We start from the raw sequence: 16,064 nt of genomic DNA, 5'->3' as shown, positions 1-16,064 counted from the left end.
TGTGTAGCAAGCAGGGCTGACAGCGCACAATGTGCTTGGAAATAGCACTGTTAAGAGATATATTCTAAAACACTTCTTCAGCAGAGAATCAGAGAGGAGAAACACACAGAGGGCAGCCTCCAGAGCTCACACACCAAGAGTGAGGCTCCAAGATTCACAAATGAGAGACTGCCCCGGTCTTTATTTATACTTCAGTGGGTGCTTGTTCCTTACATTGGAATGTGGAGGTGTACGTGTGTGTGTGTGTGTGTGTGTGTGGGGTCAGAGTGTGGCCCCATAAACGACTTCCCTTAACCTGCTGGTCTGGAAAATCCAACACTTCATCTACATGTAAAAAAGGCACTTAGACTAAAACTGACATAGCTACGTTAATCCTACCGTACAACAATAACACAAGGTACAACCTTTCCCATGCTCCTAGGATGTGGGGGTGAACGCCAGAACACCCTGGAATGTTACAGACCTCCTAGGATGAGACATTCTTTCAATATGCCACCAACTGTATACTTCTAAACACAAATGATTACATGCAGCATTCTACCATATGCAAACTTATATCATTAAATATAACTACTAAGTACAATTTTCCATTGACATGGTCTTAAACCTTTGATCAGCTGTAAAACAGCCGTTTTCAGTTTAAGCGTTGTTTTCAATAAATTGCATGCTCAACAAAATGTTTTGTCTCACTCTCATTTCTTCTTGTTGCATGTTAAAGCTCTACGTGGAACCTTATTGAGATCCAACCATTTTTTGCCATTTTTCAAGTGGTTTAAAGTTTTATCGGGACTGTAGTGATGGAAAAAAATCAAATGTGGTTTGTTTGTTTTTTCAATTACAAACACAAATTAATCTAAAACATCTTAACGCTGTCATGGTGATGACCCAGCTGGAATTAAGTTGTACTTACACAGGTTTAAGATTAAATATATAACAGGATTTTCTTTAGTACCAAAAAAGAGAGAAACAGAGCAGTTACTGACTCTGCTCTGAATATTTCTCCAGCTTTTCGTATTAATAGTTCCTCAGAACTTGCAAAAGGTTCTTGCAGTTTTTTATCAATAAGATAAACTGGCTTCGACCGGCTTGATACTGTTGGCCAAAGCATCTTGATCTCGCGATTGGAGCATTAGATTGGTTCAGGTCATACCTGCTTGACAGGACTTTCTCTGTGAGCTTCTGAGATTTTATGTTTCCCTTTAGCTCCCCTTACTTGTGGTGCTCCTCAGGGATCTATGCTGGGGCCAATTTTATTCTCTATTTATATGCTGCCTCTAGGTCTAATTTTTAGGAAATATAACATTTGTTTCCATTCATACACCGATTACACTCAGATCTACTGTCAAGTGAAGCGAGGCTGTCCTGCTCCACTAGAACCCTTACTTCAATGTCTCCGTGAAGTTAACGCCTGGATGTCTTGATGCGTTCTCAATCATCCAGGTAAGTAAATCACCAAAAGTTGATTCTGTTCATCTGGACGTTTTCAGTGGGAGAAACGTTTCCCCAAATCTCTGTCAATGGTACTCATGGCCATTGATCAGGGGTCTTTGATCAGTGGTTGTTGATCAATGGTCATGAGAATTTGCATAATTATGATGAAGGTGACCTCCCAGCACTATTGTTCCTTCAGTGGGCTGGTTTCAGTCATTATGCAAATGTCCTGTTTATAAGACTTGGGGAAACCTGCAGACAGCTGAGACTGAAGAAGTCACCTGGATGATGAGGAAACGTTTCTGAAAACGTCCAGATGAACAGAATAAACTTTTGGAGACTAACATCTGGATTTCCTCTAACTTCCTCAACTTTAATGAGAACAAAACTGAAATGTTTGGACCAAGTGGCAGCACTTATCATTTTAACCTGCACAGTCTTGAACCTTTTATGAAGTCGAACGTTAAATATTTTGGGGTTATAGTTGACAAAAATTGAAAAACAGATTAGCTCAGTTGTACAGCGGGCTTTTTTTTTTTTTCAAACTGAGGCTTATATCTAAGGCGAGTTCATTTTTGTCTTTTAAAGTCTTTGAACAGGCAATCCAAGCTTTTATTACATCCCAGCTGAACTATTATAACTCCTTATATGTTGGAGTTAGTCGGACCTGCCTCGCAAGACTGCAATTGGTCGAAAATGCTGCAGCTCGTCTTCTGACACGAACTAAAAGACGTGAACATATTTCCCCGATGCTCGCCGTTCACTTCAGAATTGATTTTAAAATACTATTGTTGACTTACAAAGCACTGAATGGACACGCTCCTGGGTGTCTGACCTCTTGCAGCCTTATGCGCCCTCTAGATCTCTTAGATCAAATGATTTGTTGCTTTTAGCCGCACCAAGGTCGAGGCTGGTTCACAGAGGCCATCAAGGGTTCGTAGCCCCTAAATGTACCCCTACACATCAGACAGGCTCCTACTGTCAGTCTTTACAAATCTCAACTAAAAACACATTTGTATTCACTGGCTTTTCATACAGTACGAGCTGTTTGATACTATTTTGTATTTCTGTACAGGACTTTGGTCAGCGTTGCTGTTGTATTTAAATGTGTAAATAAGAACGATAATGATACAAAAGCAATCAATTATGATCAAATTAACACCTGCTGTCTGTCGTGTTTTGTTTTATTCTTAAGCTGCTGTGTATAATGTTTCTGCAACATCAGTTTGTCAGGAGTGTGTGAAGCTACACAGGGTGGCAGACCCACTGCACCCTGTGCATTTAAGGCCTTCATAATGACACATATTGTGTTCCATATAAGAATGAAATATGAATAAAAATTCTTATTTGCCAGGTTCTAACACTGATTCTGAAGCAAACTGAGAAAACAGAGCAGCATGAACATGCATACAGTCATACATGAGGGGCATGCATTGCAAGCAGTTAGTGCAATTTTATACAGTGAAAAAAAAAACACGTTTTGAAGGATGTGACCAGGGACGTGTTGTTTCACAGAGACGCAACAGAAACACAGAAGACAAAAATAGTTTATTTAAGACAAAAAAGAAGTTGGTGTTTGTAAAAAATAAAAAGGAAACACAGCAGTCTCTGCATGCAGACCCACGTTGGTCCCTGTGTTTGTAAGCAGAGAATAGATCTGGTCCATGAACTGTCTGGTAGAGCTGGAAAATAAAACAGCTGTAGCTGTTATCTTCTTTAGAGTTTAATAATTTTACAGTTTCCGTTCATAACTGTCTTCATTACAAATCAATAAACATTACCAGCTGGAGCGTGTTCAGCAGTGCATGTGACTCGTCAGAGTAGCAGAGCCATAAAACAACAACACATCATATAAAAATCTGCACATAGAGCCTTAAACCACAAACTCTGAATAAGAATAACTTTTTATTTTTCATGCTTTGCATTCACATAATTAGTTTTAAGGTTGAACTGGTGCAACATCCACAGAGTGCAACAAGAAAATGAACCCAAATCACTTTATATTAACATGTTTTCTAACATGCTTTGGTTGAACAGTAGAAAAAATCCATGCTCTTGTGAAGTGCAATAAAAATAATATAAATATAGTTAACAGGACGCTTCAGTTAGGTCTAGTTTAAAACATTTTCTAAATGCTTTTTAATTTTACAAATATCTCGAGGAGTTATTTTATTTTTCTCAAATGGAAATGTTGATAAAAATATCAGTCAATTAGTATTTTGGTGTAACTTTGTTAAAACACATAAAAGCAGTCATGTGTGGCCATCCCTGTCAGACAGCCGTGTGCAGCGGGGTTCCTGCAGTGTGTGTCGGGGAGTGGTCCGAGGAGGACGACAGGGAGTGGGATGAAGCCTCTCTTTGCAGCTCCTCCACCCTTCTCTGGAGCTCTGCTCTCAGGATCAGCAGATCCTTCAGAGTCTGGTGCACTGGTACCTGAAACACAATCACAGCGTGAGGAGCTACAGTCTTTCTCCAGCAGTCCTCAGTAGACTCAGCTCGGCACAGCTGAGACTCTTACTGTGAGCTCTGTCTGAGTGTCTGCTGTTTGTGAGTGAACTCCAACACCATCAGGAGATAAGCAGCCAGAACTGAATAGAAAAGAAGATGTTTTCTTCTCTGTATTATAAAAAATAAGCTCCTTCGTCTGGGATTATTTGATCAAAATTTTATCTTCCCTTCTCTCATCAGGTCCCGTGTCCTGTGTCCCAGCATGACCAGGTGACTGAGAGCAGCTGTGTGGCTCAGCTTCCCCTGAACCCACTGCTCCACCCTCCCCTGCAGCTGAGCCACAAAAATAATATCCACAACTGCACCAAAGAGTAAAACAGTGAAATATAGAACTTAGACATTAGTTCTCCATCATATCCATCTCCACTCTCCAGAGATTCTTACTCAGAGAACCAAGGTCACAATGTAACCATACGGTCTCTGTTGCTCGGTTCCTGTTAGTACATGAATCAATAATTGATCAGCCCGCAACCCTGACAAGGAGAAGCAGAAGCGGGTGGATGGATGACTAAATCCATCATGAGAGCTTTCTTGTAGATCTTGTTTCTGTTACCTGTTGTTTTCTGGTAACATTTATCTGTGGTGAACATCTCAGCCCTAACCAGACTCCTTCACCAGCTACCACCAGCGTACCTGTGGCCTCATGCGTGGGTTCCAGCGGGCATAGTAACTGGTCCAAAGCTCCAGGTGTCTGGGCGAAACCATCGGGTAGAGAACATGGTTCTCATAGTCCACGTAGAAGGGGTTGGTGAAGTCCTCGGGCTGGCTGTCAGGTAACAGCATCAACCAGTCAAAACCTTTCAGTAATCTTGTCCACTCACGCTTAACATAACCAGCGAGGTCATTAACGTACCTGTTGATGTACGACCAGAGAGACACAGTCTTGGCTGGAACCTCCTGCACAAAACAAAGTTAGACTTTCAGCTGAAACAGCTTCTATGACCCTGTTGCATCAGGACACGAACATACCTGGTTGGCCCGCTCCTGTTCACTGCTGTAGAGGAATGTACCAAACAGACAGCTGTACAGATGGTCCAGCACGGTGATCAGGAAGAGCTCATTGAACTCAAAGGCTGCTGGGAACTGCGTTCAGAACGAGTCAGAGAAATGATGTAAATACGTACACACAAAGACATACTGGAATCAAGAAACGAACACGATGTGCTGTTGAAGCCGGAGTCCAGGACCAACCTGTCGAGTCATCTGCCAGACGCAGTCGATAAACTGGACGAACAGAGGCGAGCGCTCTGAGTTAGCATGGTTCTCATCACCGTGGCCCACGCGCTTTAACACAGGGGGGAAAAGTAGTTATAAGCATTTGTTCAGCCTGCCTGACGTCGTTTCAAATCTTCATATTTCTTACATCTGATATGTTTAATATGAAACTAGACTCCTGCATCATTTCTGAGCCTTTACACAAAAATATACAACCAGTCAAAAGTATGGATGTTGTTCCTTTATTTTCACGAGTGTTTACACTGTAGATTCTCACTGAAGGCATCAGAACTATGAATGAACACATGAAATTCTGTAACAACAAAAAAGTGTGAAATAACTCAGAACATGTTTGATATTTCAGATTCTTCCAAACAGCCTTTGCTTTGAGTCCTGCTTTGCTCACTCTTGGCGTTCTCGCCATGAGCTTCATGAGGTCGTCTCCTGAAACGGTTTCCAACAGTCTTGAAGGAGTTCCCAGAGATGCTGAGCACTTGTTGGTCCTTTTGCCTTCATTTCTGCATCGCACAAAGACACGGCAGGTGGAACCAAAGATCTCAGATTTGGACCCATCAGACCAAAGCACAGATGTCCTCTGGTCTAATGTCCACTCCTTGTGTTTCTCAGCAGCTGTTTGACCATAAAGGCCTGATTCACACAGTCTCCTCTGAACATGTAGAGATGTGTCTGCTACTGGAGCTCTGTGTGGCATCTATCTGGGCTCTGATCTGAGCTGCTGTTAACTTGTGATTTCTGAGGCTGGTGACTCGGATGAATCCTCAGCAGCAGAGGGGACTCCTGCTCTTCCTTTCCTGGGGCGTCCTCATGTCAGACAGTCTCATCGTGGTCTTGATGCTTTTTGTGACAGCACTTGGGGACACATTCAAAGTTTTAGCAGTTTTACAGCCTGACTGACCTTCAGTTCTTAAAGTAATGATGGGCTGTTGTTTCTCTCAGCTGATTGGTTCTTGCCATAATATGAATTCTAACAGTTGTCAAATATGGCTGCCAGCTGTGCACCAACCTGACTGCTGCACAACACACCTGATGGTCCCAACCTCATTAAGAAGGCAAGAAATTCAGCAAATGAGCCCTGACAGGCTCACCTGTGAGGGGAAACACGTCAGGTGACCCCATCATGAAGCTCACTGAGAGAAGGCCGAGGGTTTGCAGCGCTGCCAACAAAGCAAAGGCTGGAATCTAAAATATAAAACATATCAATTTTTCCTTTGCTCTGCATTTGCCGTTCAGTTTCCTGCCCTATTTTCAAATTATTAATTAGTATTATTAATTAATTTTGCAAACTATCTGGCAGACTTCTAACTGTGGAGCTGGCGAGGTAAAGAATGCCTGATGTTGAGTCGTATCATTTGCTTTCACATATACAACTAAAAGCTTCTTCTGGCTGCTTCCTTAATAACAAGGCATGCATATTTAATATGGTGCAGATTTTTATGACAGATCTTCTCGTAAGTATTTCTCCTCCTGGACTCGGAATCTCTGCATGTGAAGCAAATGCATCACTGCATTACAGCACCTCTAACTTGTTTACATATGCAGCGACACTGGAGCGTCTACATGAAAAGCAAAGGCCCGTGAATGTACTTCATTCCAGGTAACTATGTAAATGACTGCATGTTGATGCCAGATTGTTATGTTGTTATGTAAAAAATAGGGATATAAAGCAAACCAACAAATATTATATGTAGCAGACTCTTACAGCAGCAAACTTGTGTCCAAAACTAATCCACTCCTTCTCCACTAAAACCTGCAAACACAAGCATATATATGTTTAGTACGTTACTACATGCAAAGATGAGGTCTGGAGTGTGTACTTGGTGTGTGTAACCTGGAAGCCTCTCAGTGTGCGATAGTAACTGTCCAGCATCAGCATGGCCAGAGAGGTAAGCTGGGCTGTCCTGTCCCAGCCGTCGCTGCAGTGAACCACCACCGATGTCTTCCCAGACTCCAGCTTATCAGCTACCTTTGCTGCTCCTGCTAATAACAGCTAAACACAGCAGGGCCGTGTGGTTAAGATCTATTCTTTGCATAAGGAAACAGCTTGTTCCTTCTTTTATGTGGCTGGCGTGCGTTTGTGTAGTTTACCCGTATGTACTCCAGCCAGTGCGTCTGGTCGATAAAGGAGTGCCAGTGGGCTTCGTCTATGGTAGGATAAACGACATCCTTCATCTTCCTGAGAGACTCCCTCATCACATGAATGTTTGGAATTTCCAGGAAGTTTAGCTCTACATTGGGGTAGAAACTCTCGCTTTCATACCCTCCATCCTTTCCCTGCATGTGATGGAGGCAGCGGAGGAGTCCAAAAGAAAAAGAGAGATTTCCGTGTTAATAAGTGATGTAAGGGTGAGCAGTGATGAAGAAGCATGTCTCTATAGCAGCGTGGTTAAAACGCTCTGTGTTGCACCTTGTTGGTGATGGCCACGCTGCTCTGTCGGGCATCAAAGATGGTGAGCTTGTGGGACTGAGCGTTGGCGTCCATGATGATTTGGAGAAAGCGTTCGTCTTCTTTACAGCGACGGTCTGACGGCCCAACTAGCGGCTGGCTACAGCGTACAATGGTGGCCTGAGACTCCGGGTGGATCCAGGACAAGACCTGCAAGCCGGAAGAGCAAGACCAGTTCAAGCGAGCCAAACACAATGAGCACAGCATGAGGAAACAGCTCGGACAGAATCTAAACTAACATTCATTATGTGTGTTCCCATAAATACTAAAGTTACAAAGCAAGATGTATGGCTAACTGACAAGTCATCAGCCAGTGAACCTGCGAACATCGCGGGAAGCTTGCAGCAGCCTATTGCAGCGTAACATTAGGGAGGTTTAGGGTCAGCTAATCCAGCCCTAACTATATCTTTAATCTTAAAAGTAGAGACGCTGTCTGTCCCTCGAATCCAAACTGGGAGCTGCTCCCGTTCTACTCTGAGATAAAGAGCAAAGCCTCAGATCTGTGCTCAGACTGACCGGTATACGGTGCTTGGCTCTGAACACAGCCACTCGTTTGATGTCTTCATCTGTGATGTTGGTGGGGATGACCAGGACGGAAGGATACGTGTCACATAGCTCGTAGGTGCTGTTTATCTTACTGATGGTCCAGCTCTCATTAGGAAGCCCCTGACAAAAGACATGCAAGCAGAGAAAAGAAACAAAGTCTGGATAATGTAGAAAACAAATCTGATACACACGTAACTTGTTCACACATAAAATGTTCAGGATGCTGGAAAAGTAAGTGCTATTAAAAAAGAAACAGAGAAACATTTTGCAACAAATGAGGTCAACTGGCAACATGTCAGTCGTAGAGTAACGGCACCCGTGGAGTTACCTGACGTCTGTATTCTGCTGCTGGGTCATACACCTTCCAGCCGTCCACAGGAAACTGCTCTTTGTACAGGAAGGCAAACAAGGGCTGCCCGAGGAAGTCACAGTTACAGAATTAGTCATGCAGATGTGACAAACAGTAGTTTTTACTATAACCGCCCTCACTCACGACCAGTTTGCCTTATGGGACTAACCAAAAGCCTTCTACAGCTAACTGTCAAACTCCTCACTATCCTCCAACCTTTGCTCCTCTTTATCATTTTGTATGTTGGTGCTTGCGTCTGCTATCTGTCACTGTATGTTGTGAGGCAGATCTGAGTGACACGTCAGTTAAAAGCAGTAAATACAGGACAAGAGAATTAAACTGACCAGACTGTGGGACAGAGGAAAGGCATGTTTGGTCAGCACCTCCACCACGTCCGGCTGGCTCTCCTCCATCTTATAGGCAAACCTGGGACTCCTCATGTCCTGAAGCATGAAGCAGGAAACTGCTCAATCAGCAGACTCGCCAAAATAAGACATTTGCACATTTTCTGGGTTTTTCTTTTATTGCTGTTAACTAAAAATGCCTATAAGATGTTAGATGACGTGCTTTAACACATATAATCATGCATTTGTGTGACTGCTTGTGTATTAAAGCGGTACCTTGCAGACCAGCTCCAGTCCCTTGTTGTTCTCTCCTTGGTTGGGAACACTGATGGATTCGATCCTGCTGATGACTCCCAGGTTCACATCCAGAATGAAGGGAGAGTCCTGAATGGACACACTAACATGAACACACTGGTACAGATGGAGCGCGCTACAGCACTTCTAATAATCTAGCAGACCTTTTCCACACTGATGAAGTACAGCTTGTAGTCTGTGATGGTCAAAGTCCCAGTAACCAGACCGCTGAATGGACAAATGTACATCACATCCTTGACTGTAGGAAAAGAAAAGCGCTGATTACACAGGTGTATTTGTATGACTGGACAATACACATAGAGACTAGGAAGAATGAAGGTACCTGTAGTTTGGATGGTCTCTCCAGGGAGCAGAGGAACCTGGTTCTGGAACATTTTGACCTGTGCTCCGTATCTCAGACCTGGGAGGGTCTGCAAAGATCACAGATCACTCAGTGGGACCACTACACACCTGTTTTATGCTAGCTAGTACTTGCAGACACATCGTTATCAAGCCTGTAATGGAGAGGTATTTTGCTACTGTTGCAAAATAAACTCATCAGTGTTAGAACAATAATCCTTTTTGCTAAAGCATATAGTTAGAGCTGGATCCTCCCTTAGTTATGCTGCAATAGGTGTAGGCTGACGGGGGATTCCCATGATGCACTGGGTGTTCCTTCTTCACTCACTAAAGCTGTGTCCCAAAGTGCTCCAACGTTTTCGGAGACATCTGTTACCCACCAGCTCGATAGCTAGCCGGGGTTCAATGGTCACTCGAGCCAGCGAGAACTGCAAAATCCCCGCACGCTGTTTTCAGACTCCTGCCGTGTTTCGCTACTGAGGTTAAACATGATATATCAGTCACTTAGATAACTTAAAAATGTTAATGTTTGGCTTTTTTCAGTATTTTATTTGTTCGTGAGTAAATCGGTTTGGCTGAGATTAAAGTTATAGTTTTTATACAGCTGAATAAACGTCAAAAGAGACCGTCGAGAGTTTGCTCCAGCGTCCTGTTATATTTTAGATGGCAAGGAGCAGACGGCCGAGTTTATTAAACTCCACCGAGACAGCTAGTGTTGCAAAACTGAAGGCTGGATCGTCCAATTTCAAAGCTCTGCACTTCCGGCCTCCTCGGTCTACTTGGGCCGAGAAGGCCTCCAAAGGAGGCCGGGTCCTCCTTACTGCAAAGGATGCATCCTAGGTTTTGGGACACAGCTTATGTATTAACAGACCTCTCTGCACTGAATCATACTTGTTATTAATCTCTGTCTCTCTTCCACAGCATGTCTTTATCCTGTCTTCCTTCTCTCAACCCAACCGGTCGCAGCAGATGGCCCCGCCCCTCCCTGAGCCTGGTTCTGCCGGAGGTTTTTCCTTCCCACTGTCACCAAAGCGCGTCATATGATTGTTCAACAATACTGGTTTTAATGTTTTGTCTGATTCTTAATCAGGACCTGGCTACCACACACATTCTACATTTCCAAGAATACGAATCAGTAACATCTTTTATAAGACCCTCCCTGACTGTTGTACATATCATTTTGCCAGGATAGCGCAGCAGCACTAAGGGAAAGAAGAGTGAACGGAAAGGATGAAGCAGGCAGACCAACAGAGCGAGGAGCAAGAAAACTGAAGAAAAGTAAGAGACAGACTTGCCAAAGCATTGGAAGGATGCTCAGAGTCAATGTCTCCATGGTAACAAAGCCCTTCATCCTGTGAATCCTGCTGCAGGGAAAAGCCAGCATGAAGACAGTGAGACAAAGAGACAGAGAGAGATTATATAGTAAAAGGACACGCTTATAGACTGAAAGATGTTATGTGTTTGAAGATGTGACGACACAAGTGCATCACTCCCTTTGAGAGGGCAGTACAAAACAAAGTCTAGCTCGTGTGAAACAGATGAGCACAGAATTATTGGGCCGTCTATGAAAAATGTTTAAAGTAGGTTTGTCAAGTTTCCCAAGTGTTGTTAAACAGCAGGGAGTTTTTAACAGGGTTCCCAAACATCTGAGGTTTATATGATGGATGTGCACACTATGTCCCCTTTCACACAGAAACAAATTAATTTCACAAAACCTACCAGAGTCAAAAATATTAGCTCCCCTGATGCTAATATGGACTCGTTCGTTAGTGCTTTTCTAGTCTACGTGAGCACTCAAAGCATCCCTCGTTCACCAATCACGTTTTACCTCTGACAGATGCAATAAAGAGCAAGTTGGGGTTTAATAACATCGATCATGTTAAGCCGGCCGCCTGGAATCATTTTGCTGTTTCAGCTGTAAAAGTGTCATAAAATCATCTGAGAGTTTTTGTCCCCTTTGTCAGGACGACTATTTCTTTCAACATCTGGTAGTTGTGTTGCTCTACTGTAAACTATAAGAGTGTTATCAGGGATAATAAGAGAAAAACACAAATATTTGACAATTTATATTGAATGAGGCACTCAGAATGTACATGAATAAAAGATTTAGAACAGCCAAAAAGTATGAACTGTTAAACACTGAAAAACAACAAGTATGTGACCTTTGACCCTGTGGTGTGTATTTGGGCATCTCTTTTTTTCTAAATAATTCCAGGCATTTTGGGCCCTGGTAGAGCTCCAGGAAGCACTTCCTGTCAAGCTTGAACCCCAGGCCTAACGACCCCACTCTGCTCCGCCTGTGTGGTGGATGTACTTGGATGCACTTCCACCAGAACTTCCTGACCACAAACCACTTTTAAATCACACCTCAAAACTCATCTATTCAGAATTGCATACACCTGCTCTGTCTTAGTCCATTTTTACTTGCTCAGCTTCTATACTTGCATGCTTGTGTTTTTCTTATTTACCTTATGTCTAAATGTTATTTTGCCATGTTTTTTATATTGTATTGTTGCGATTGTTCTTGTGCTATTGTAAGGTGACCTTGAGCCTCTTAAAGGCACCTATAGATAAAATGTATTATTATTGTTATTATAACAATCCAGACCTAGGTTTGCTCAGAAGCTTCACAGATCCATTCAGGATTCCTTCCACCCACTGGCATGATTCCCAGTTCCAGAAACACTGAATTATTCCCACAGCTTGATGCTCCCACCACTGTGATGGCCTTCACATGCAAACACTGTTTGGTAACTTTAATGTCCCCAATGGGAAATTGATTTGCAGCCAGTCCACTCATCAAACAACATCGAGTTACAAAAAACCCCACTTTAATTAGATTTTCTTATTGAGGCGCTACAGTTTGTCTGGTTGGTTTCTTTCTCTGTTGCAGTGGAGTCAGTTTCATACTTAATTAAGAATGAAAAAAGAAAGATGAAGAAAAGCAGAGAGGGATAAAACAGGAAGTACAGTGAGCAGAGAGGAGCAGCAGCTCTGGTCCGTCTGCAGCAGGAGGCTGATTTGGTTACACACTGTCACACAGTAACAAACTGCTCAAATTTGCATCACATGCAATATTTATTCAGAGCACGTCCTAAAGCCGTTACAGGTATTCGTCTAATTTGAACATTTGCTGTATCACAAGAATCACAGTCAAGAGGCAGCTGTTGCTTTATCCCAGGCTACAAAACTCCTGTGTGTGTGCAGTACACTTGTGTTGTAAATGTGTTGAAAGGACAACAACTCTTACCCTGCGATTCAGCCTCTTGGACACCTGGAGGTTAAACACACCACATGGACATGAAATGGAAAGCACTAAGGTGACACTCTGGTTCAACCCAAAGGTTATCTTTAATGTGTGGCACATCAGTCTGTGTTTATAACAGAAGGATGCAAATAGACAAGCGCGCAGAAGCAACCTCCAAACAATGAGCCTCAAAATTCAAGCAAAGACAACAAGTGACAAACAGCCGATACAAGTTCAGACAAGCTGCAGGAAAGCTGCGCTTCTAACTTTGTTCTAATGAAGTGAGCCTTAAATCGGAGGGTTTGATCTGACACAGTGGAGGTGAAATCACTACACACATTTCATTAGATGTGCACAGAGTGGTGTCTTTTTACATTCAGGAGCTATTTGTCATTTCACAGACAGTGTACATACCACAGTGGTGACAGTGAAGTCTGTGCTACTCTGGTTACATTTCTCAAGACTGTGATAAGTTCCTGGAAATGCAACTTTTCAAAGAAATAACACAACTAACACTGTTCAGCTCACAGTTCTCAGCAGCTATAAGCACAGAGTTTGGTTCCGATCTGGATTTCGGGAAGGAAAACTCCAGTTCTCTGAATATTGGTCAGCCTTATTGCTCAGGTGCAACGTAATAGCTGTAGAAGATGTAGTGAGGTGTTATCATATTTTATTGTCAGCGTTTGCAAAGATCTAATGTTATACAACCAGGGGCCACAGTTTGGTCTCTCTCTGCAGGTCTAGTGTGATGTGTTAGACTTGCAAACAATACAGCTAAACCCTGCTAAATAACAGATCTATATGAGCAGCATCGTCTAGTTAATAAAGCACATTGCATATAATGTGCAATACATAGAACATTACACCTCTACCTGATCTGAGGTCTAACAGACAAAATTCAATATGAATGAGCCAAAATGCGCCTCGCTACAGAGCGGTGGTTGCAGAGAGCAGGCCGCTGACAGACAGAAGCAGTCGATAACTTGCTCAGTAGTGTCCCTAAACAATGACAGCAGACTTTATCATTCATATGGACTTAACAGACAAAACTAGGCGCCCACACTCAAAGCAGCTCACATGGAGACGTCTCCGAGACTTACCATGAAGTCTGGTCTTCTCCCAGCCTATTAGTTACAGAATACACACGGATGAGAATCACTGCCAGCAGTGTGTGTGTCTGTGTGTGCTGTGTGTTATCTACCTTGATGTCCCTGCTCCCAATGTCTGGTTGGACTGATCCTGAGATCTGACTGGAGATTGTGGCTGCTATTAGCTGTTTACACCATTCTACGTGAGAACCTGTTGGACTGAACACAGAGTGAAACAGTGAACTGACGTATATTCGGCTATATTCACGTTTAACATCATCACTGTAAGATGCATGTGTTAAACAGATAAACATCCTCTGTCAGTGAGGACGATGTTCAGCTGACCACATGTTACAGATGAGAACGTTCCCCCAGCTCAAAGAGCAGAATCCCTGTGTAGTAACAATGTTATTAATGCATAACTAATATTATTTCAACTGCAAACGATGATTGCTAAGAAAACCAACACTGCCACTAAAAGCTGCCAGAAATGTTGCTGGACTGAGTCTGCCATCAGACTGACACCAGCCTGCAACTACACGGGGTGAAGTTGCCAATTATATGCAATCTGTCTCTGATATAAACTGCATTGTGACTTCAGTCAGTCCAAGTCAGACTTTTGTAGTATTCACAGAGTATTTTCATTTATTTAATAAAATGTTGATTTTTGGATGCAAAATTTGATGATACTTTGCTGTATGGATTTTTCTCCCACTCCTGAGCCAGACAGTACAACATCCTGTCCCTGAGCTTTGACAGCGGTTGTCTGAGTGATGGAGACATACGGTCGGTCTCCATGACAGTCCTGAATATCAAGCCGAGAACAATATATCAGCTCATATGAAGCTTGTCGGTGACAGAAGATAAGCCAGTGCCTCTGACAGACTCAGTCTGGATTGGAGCAGCTTTGTGGTGTGAATGTCTTGGAATGTTGAGGGGGAGGAGTTACGACTGTGTGACGCTTCCTCCAGTTTTAGTACTATAATGGGGGGATGATAAGCAGGCATCAGCATAAAGACTACATAAAGAACATGGTTCCTACCCAGCACAACACAACCCCACGTTTCAGTGTCGGCATTGTTTTAACAGGAGCAACATTGTAACGTTTCTGTCACCACGTCATCTCTCCCTCAGGTGGCTGCGCTGCACGTCGCTTCCTCTGAGCGGCAGATACGGATGCGTAACTCGGCGTCTGCAGGCTGGGTGGCCATATTCCGCCTCATTCCTGTGCATTTCCTATATGCTGTGTTAATCACGTGACCGTATTATTTTGTCAGCTACTGTGTTGTATGTTGTGGTTCCAAATAACACTGAGATGAAATGCTAACAAGCTAAATGAGTGTTTTGTCACGTTGGAAAGTTTGACCCAAGCACTGGTCTGTGGATCGATGCCGAGATGAAGGTGTGAAGAAATACTACTAATACTTCATGTTGCTGGTGTTCAGTGGGAAAGCGAGACGAGCATAAGTAACAAGCTGGGCATCGACGTCACGTTTTCTCGTTAGCGAGCCTGCTTACCTGTCCAGGGTATCACCGGCTGCCGCGCCGCAAGTCGGCGAGCCCCACGGCTTTCTGTTCGCCCCTGCACCGTCCCCAGCGCCGGCACCTCCGGCCTGTTTCTCCATCTGTCACACGACTGCTTCGTTTCTGGGTCACCGGGGGGCGCAGATGATGGTTTCCTCTGATACAGACAAGGGATGCGGATGAAACTAAAGCTCGGTGTAATTCCAGTGTCCGCTCCCAGCGGCTGTAATGGATCTTTAAGGACTCCGAACGGTGTAAAGAAACTAATCAGAGGCTCGACAGCGGATCTCACATGCAGTGGTTTCCTCTGCTTTGGTTGTTTGCACTTCCTCTTAGTCGCATCTATACCCGCAGCATTGTTGTTCGCAAACAGTGACGTCGCCACGGCTTCTACCAGTGCTAAGGATGCTGTTGCAGGGTCTGACCGACAGGCGTCGCCATTTAGACAAAACTGCCACATCAGCGCAAGAAGAAGAAGAAGTCAACACGGAACGAAGAAAAATGCCACGAGAGGATGTGGGTGTCAAACATGTTCATCAAATAATAACACAATACAAAAAACACACGAATAAATAAATAACCACATATTCTATCTTAAATTAACCTGTCTGAATTCACCACATTTAGGACTGCTGGTAGAAACGGGGGTAACTGCTTAAAGGATGTTTCATATAATCTTTAAATGCAGAAAAGT

The 16,064-nt window shown here is 43.4% G+C and overlaps 1 protein-coding gene across 9 annotated transcripts; it reads right to left on the bottom strand.

Moving 5' to 3' along the window:
* Positions 1-2,960: 2,960 nt before the first annotated feature.
* Positions 2,961-15,782, bottom strand: mtmr1a (myotubularin related protein 1a). Of its 9 annotated transcripts, none has more exons than XM_086285425.1 (20): positions 15,365-15,782; positions 13,960-14,065; positions 13,859-13,882; positions 12,762-12,785; positions 10,807-10,875; positions 9,495-9,582; positions 9,316-9,410; positions 9,134-9,241; positions 8,858-8,956; positions 8,493-8,576; positions 8,135-8,284; positions 7,580-7,768; positions 7,261-7,446; positions 7,004-7,162; positions 6,875-6,922; positions 5,131-5,223; positions 4,909-5,022; positions 4,793-4,836; positions 4,573-4,705; positions 2,961-3,864 (listed from the first exon to the last, which is right to left on the bottom strand). In XM_086285425.1, the coding sequence occupies exons 1-20, from the start codon at positions 15,469-15,471 to the stop codon at positions 3,703-3,705; spliced, it is 2,082 nt and encodes a 693-aa protein (XP_086141551.1). In that variant the 5' UTR covers positions 15,472-15,782; the 3' UTR covers positions 2,961-3,702. The 9 variants fall into 9 exon arrangements, with proteins under 9 accessions (XP_086141551.1, XP_086141552.1, XP_086141553.1 ...); XM_086285426.1 differs by having other exon boundaries at positions 10,807-10,872; XM_086285427.1 differs by lacking the exon at positions 12,762-12,785.
* Between the last annotated feature and the right edge of the window lie 282 nt (positions 15,783-16,064).

Source organism: Aulonocara sp. 'chitande type north' Nkhata Bay, linkage group LG3, assembly GCF_057382095.1.
Source record: "Aulonocara sp. 'chitande type north' Nkhata Bay isolate Kocher_YH1m ecotype deep benthic linkage group LG3, A_spYH_male_GT1.1, whole genome shotgun sequence".
Classification (NCBI taxonomy): domain Eukaryota; kingdom Metazoa; phylum Chordata; class Actinopteri; order Cichliformes; family Cichlidae; genus Aulonocara; species Aulonocara sp. 'chitande type north' Nkhata Bay.
Note: the sequence above shows the minus strand (reverse complement) of the source record. Positions and strands in the feature narration are given on the sequence as shown.

Excerpts from the sequence above, each read along its gene's own strand:
- mtmr1a (XM_086285425.1), bottom strand. The coding sequence starts at position 15,471 with ATGGAGAAACAGGCCGGAGGTGCCGGCGCTGGGGACGGTGCAGGGGCG. Across the intron at positions 13,883-13,959 it reads TTGGGAGCAGGGACATCAAG|GCTGGGAGAAGACCAGACTT; the intron begins GTAGATAACACA and ends TGTAACTAATAG. Across the intron at positions 3,865-4,572 it reads ACCCACGCATGAGGCCACAG|GTACCAGTGCACCAGACTCT; the intron begins GTACGCTGGTGG and ends ATTGTGTTTCAG.